The sequence below is a fragment of the Mastomys coucha genome, unplaced genomic scaffold, assembly GCF_008632895.1.
Source record: "Mastomys coucha isolate ucsf_1 unplaced genomic scaffold, UCSF_Mcou_1 pScaffold18, whole genome shotgun sequence".
Classification (NCBI taxonomy): domain Eukaryota; kingdom Metazoa; phylum Chordata; class Mammalia; order Rodentia; family Muridae; genus Mastomys; species Mastomys coucha.
The window spans coordinates 58,572,493-58,577,701 of record NW_022196900.1 but is presented as its reverse complement, the minus strand read 5'-3'; the positions used below and the strand labels follow the sequence as shown (position 1 = coordinate 58,577,701).

The following is a 5,209-nucleotide window of genomic DNA, read 5'->3' as shown; positions in this document are numbered from 1 at the left end:
TCCATTATAACAAACATTTGCCTCTCACATTGAGAAAAAGTGTGGTCAGTGGGATCAAGCATTATCAGAAAACAAGGTTAATAACACATCATCTCATGCTTTTTTCAAGGAATTTTTTCAAGTTGATTTTGGAACACCCCAGAAGATCTATGATCAAAGGCTGGTAACCCTGGCCAGCCAAGCACTGCAGCCCATGCTGCAGACTTACCTCGGGGTCACTTCCATGTAATGACACCTATGGTGTTGTGGACATCCAGTAAGGGTGATCCTGCTCCAGCTCTTAACTTGTGTCTGGCAAATCATCACCAGCCAAAGGAGTCAGTTCAGTTGCTCTCTTCATACAGCAACACAAAACCAAACAAAAACACCCACGCTCCAAAATAAAACTACCATAGAGTAGACTTTATATAATTTTAATTGCTAGCACCATAGTCTCCATGGCTATTAGCAGAGTTAAGACCAATGAAGATACAGGTGTAAGATGATCGGGCTTGGGGAAGGGGGAAGCATTGAGAAAACTTATGGAGAGGAGGCTGAAACACACATGAAACTGCTATGAAGGGCATTTCCTCGGTAGCTAAGAGCATGCACATGGCAAGACCACATCGGAGCTGTGCTGACTTTGTCATCTCTTCCCATTCCTACTTCTGCAAGCAGCAAGATAAGAAGTGCACAGAGGCCATTCATCAGCATTAGCATTCCTTAGCCTAATCTGGGCTGAAACTTGAGTGTCTTGCTCTTGTTCTGAGCTTAGATGGACTGAGTGACCCAAGATCTTCCAGATGGTTCTAAATCTTCGCCTTTGGTGAGCTTGTGGCTTTGATGAGGGTGTTTTTGTTTCTTTGGTTGGTTGGTTGGTTTTTGAGATTCTAAAAAGACACTCTACCAAGATGCAAAAAATTATTACAGCTTCAGTTCCTTTTTCTTGTAATGTTAAGAATGTATCCTTGATTTTGTGGCGAGTGGGGTCACCAGAGCCATCAAGGTCTGTCTGTAGGTTGGGAAGAAGCAGATTTGAATAAGAGATGAAAGTTTGGCTCCATTTTCAGAGCATATCAAATAATTTTAATAGATCACAGAGAGCCAAATGCTAGTTCTTCAGACCGTGCTATGTATACAGGCATTAAAATGTATATTAGAAGTATATTAATACAATCTCTATTTCAACACATTTAATTCTTAAATGCTACATATACTTGTTTAATCTCCCATTTTAAAAGTAGAAAAGGTTAGATTATAACATCAGGTTAGCTCTCTTTGAAGCAGGTAATAATTAAGTTGATTCACTGTTGCAATTACTGTCAAATCCCCCTTAATTACCAGAGACTTTATAGCGGCTTCATTACATGTCTGCCATAATGCATTGTGGCCCTAAGGAGAGGTGTCGCAGGAAATTCTGCATAGCATGGATAATTCTAACCCGAGGTTACAGCTTCCAGCAAAGGCTCCCACACTGAATTTATCTTTTTTTGACATTTCTCTCTGTTACTTGCGCAGTTAAACTGAGGTAACATCACTAAAACACCTACCAAACTTTAAAAGTTGCAATTGATTTCTCCACAGCCATTTAAAACAAAACAAAAAGAGAGGGGGAGAGAGAGTGAAGGATGGAGAAAGGATAAATTAGCCATCAATTATTGCCCCCACAATCATTCCATTATCTTAATGATGTGGCATTCATATAGACATCGCATCTACATACCTAAATCAGACCTGTGCCTCTTTATACCCCTTCTTCTTGTGGATATTTTTTAAAAGATGAAGACAAAAATTCAACTGAACTCTAATAGATAATCCTGAAGAGAAATTTTTTTTAATTTATTAGTGATTTTTACAACTAATTCCTGGAGAAAGTAATCATTAAAATACAAACATCATTTCGAAGTTTTCCTAGCACTGCTTGTATTCACTGGAAAAATCTTTACAAACCTTAGCCTATGAATTGAACAAAGTTCAAAACAGATAACAGAATGCCTCTCAAAGATTCTTTTCTTTAAAGCGAGGAATTCACCCCACAGAATATGTTCCACTCAGAAGGGGCCTCAGTGTTGATGACACTCTCGGCATCTGTGTTAACAGCAAAGGGCCTGGCTTTGTATGGCAACACAGTTATTAAATTTCTCCAGAGAACATGACTCATTAATCAAATATTCATACATCTCTGTAAATACAGGCTGAAACAGAGAATACCCTCAGAGCTGGGCATCCCAACACAAGTGCTCTTTCATGTAACACTGACAAAATTCTGAGAACATGTGGTCATGTTTTGCATTTCTAATGTACTATGTACTTTCAATACTTCATTTCCTAAAAACAGAACACAAGCGATCTTACTCATTGCAAGTGTTAGACAGCCACAATTAAAATGACTCCGCTATTGCTTCATAGCGTCTTTTTTTAAACGAGGACAGTGAATTGGTTCTTCTGTTCTTTGTTTACCATCAAACAAGCAATTTTTTCCCAGGCGGATGAAGAAACCCAGGGCCATGCTCCTATTAATACAAGAATTTGTATTAGCATGAAAACAACAAATTGCTACTTAGACTAGGAAGGCCAAATGGCTTAACATATTAGCAGACATGAACTTGCTATATTTTGCAAAGCCCTGGGTCTGTTTTGTGACACCGGGTGTTTCCTCACTCTTTCCCATTCACAGTGTCTGGAAAAGTGGGGTCTAAGAGCCAGCCACAGACGAAAAAGCACAAATGTGATTCCTGCTAGGATCAGGTCCTTACCTCAGGGTGGGCAAGATGGGCCATGGAGAAGGGGAGAGAGAAAGGAACATATAATACAAACCTCCTCCTTAGCCTGCAATCACTTTCCCAAAACAGACACTGGATTCTCACTGCTCCCTAGAAAGAAACAGTTCTCTCAAGAGCACCTCACCCCTCCCACCCAGCCCAGCCTACTATTCACACGGCCCGGCCTTTAACCCAGGATTCTCCCAAGCTTAGGCCCAACACTGTTCTCCACCACCATGTTCTCTTCTCCCCATCTGCCCAGTCCTCCTCGATCACCCATGTACCACTCTCTCTAGATCTCCCCTCCTATCTTTGGAACATCTAAGTCAATATGGTGTGGGGACACCTAGACTCAGCGGTAGAATCGGGAAAGTTTAAATCCCAGGTCTGCAAAAGAACAGGCACTAGATGAGGCCCAATGTTTTGTATTCATCAATAAAAGTAGAGATGATGAAGAGATCTGCATCCCAGGGGATTTGAGAAGAACAAAAAGGATGTGTGTTTTATAACACGTGGTGCGCGGCAAATGGTGCATCCTGGCTGCAGTCCTTCGCACTCTATCTCTTCAGGTGGATTCCAACTTTTCCTTTGTCTGAGGATACTAAGTCCTTCCCAAACATATCCCACAGATTCCTCCTAGCACTAAGTTCCTCTGGTGAGCACAACTTCCACATCCATTTCCAGACACCAGCTCCACCAACACTCTGTGCCCTTTCCTATAGAGCTCATGACACCCGACCACCCCCACACCCCCAGTTCTGCACACCACCCTCAATTCTGCTCTTCCTGACTGACACTTCCAATGGCTTCAAGCTCTCAAAAGTTCCTTACACTTAATCCTTTGCAAGTGTGGTAAAAACCTATGGGATGCCCCAGAAAACACTTAAGTTCAAATGAAAATAAATGTGTGCTTAAAGTAAAGTTACTCAGTATTTTTAAAGTGTGACATACAGTAAAAAATATCCGCTTCTTTCTCAACACAACAATAAATCTGAGTAACAGCCCTACCTTTATTTCAAAGATATGTAATTATTTCACACCTCTGCATTAACTATCATATGAAAACATTGGATGCCCATCCATGACAAGGTTATATGTATGGCTGATAACACTGTACTTTGCTTCTGACATTCCTAATAAAGAAATTCACAAAATAAAAATCAAATAAACTTTATGTTTAAATTTCATGTTAATGGAAATAGAGACGCAAGCTTCTCCATCCGAGTCCACAGGTCCCTGGGGACTATTCAGAAGTTCATCGCATTAAGAATGAAATGCATTTAGTGGCCTGTTCTTCCTCGGCCCTATATATATTCAGTAAGCAGACTTATACCTAGGTAAAACCATAGAGAAGGGCTTGAAGCATCTTCCAGCTTTAAATTTTCATGGATAAAGTGTGAAGCCTAAGCCTCAGTCCTGAGTCCCATCCCGTTCTTCCTTCTGGGCCTTCTTCGAGACATCCAACGAAGCCCTTCCCCTGACATCCCACTGAGGGTCCAGAACCAAATCCTTAGATTCACGGACAGCTGAGTTTCGATACCAATGCAAACACGGTTCAGCAGAGTAAAGGAAGAGTCCCGGCACCAGTGGTGTTCACACACCTCCACAGCTGGAGCCACAAGGATGGATCCAGATGTCTATGTCATAGCATGCACAAAAATCAGCTCAAGATGAATACAATGGAAGAAATAAAATTATAAAACCACTCTTCTTATCACAAACTAAGAAATGGTTTCTCAAATATGACCCCAATGGCACCGACCGAGGTTACACAGAACACATAGAAGTTAGACTTGGATTCAAACTGGAACTACTTCCTCTTCTTCCTCCACCGTGCCCTCCCTCCATTTGGTCCTCTGCCACAGGACCCAAAGCAATGGGGCCAAGTGACCATGGATAGAAACCTTTATCACGAAAATAAGACAACCCACAGATTGAGAGGAAAAGTCCAGAAATCATACAACTGGTAAATAACTTAGACCCAGGACATGGAAAGAACCCTTACCACTCAGTGACACAATGACAAATGACCCAACTTAGAAGTGAGCAATCAACCTGAATTTCCTCTGTGGCGTATGAGAACTGAAAAGCACACGGCAAGATGCCCAACACTGTTAGTAACTGGAAACATCCAGGAGGGTACGGTAGGGATCCTACTTCCAACATGGCTGTACCTACCCCGGAAAACATTTTGGTAGTTCTTCAAAGAGTTAAACACAAATTTCCCCACATTATTAGCAATTGCAACTCCTAAGCACATGCCCAGGAGAATCAAAATATACGCCCACATAAAATTGTGGACATGGCTGGCTGCCACACTGTACTCATAGAGGACAGAAAGTATAAATAATACAAATGTCAATCAATTCATGAATAAGCAAAATGTGATTTATCAATCTACGGGAATATCATCGAATCACAAAAGAAATGAAGTACATGAGCATGTAAAAAAAAAAAAAAAAAAAAAA

General features: G+C 41.0%; 1 protein-coding gene across 1 annotated transcript in view; it reads right to left on the bottom strand.

The window, feature by feature from the left end:
- Window positions 1-397: 397 nt before the first annotated feature.
- The window catches only part of Atg4c (autophagy related 4C cysteine peptidase), a 73,187-nt gene continuing 68,375 nt past the window's right edge, over window positions 398-5,209 (bottom strand). The window contains exon 11 of the mRNA XM_031377921.1: window positions 398-991. Coding sequence (XP_031233781.1) covers window positions 626-991 — 366 coding nt within the window. The 3' untranslated portion in view covers window positions 398-625. The remainder of the gene's footprint in view (window positions 992-5,209) is intronic.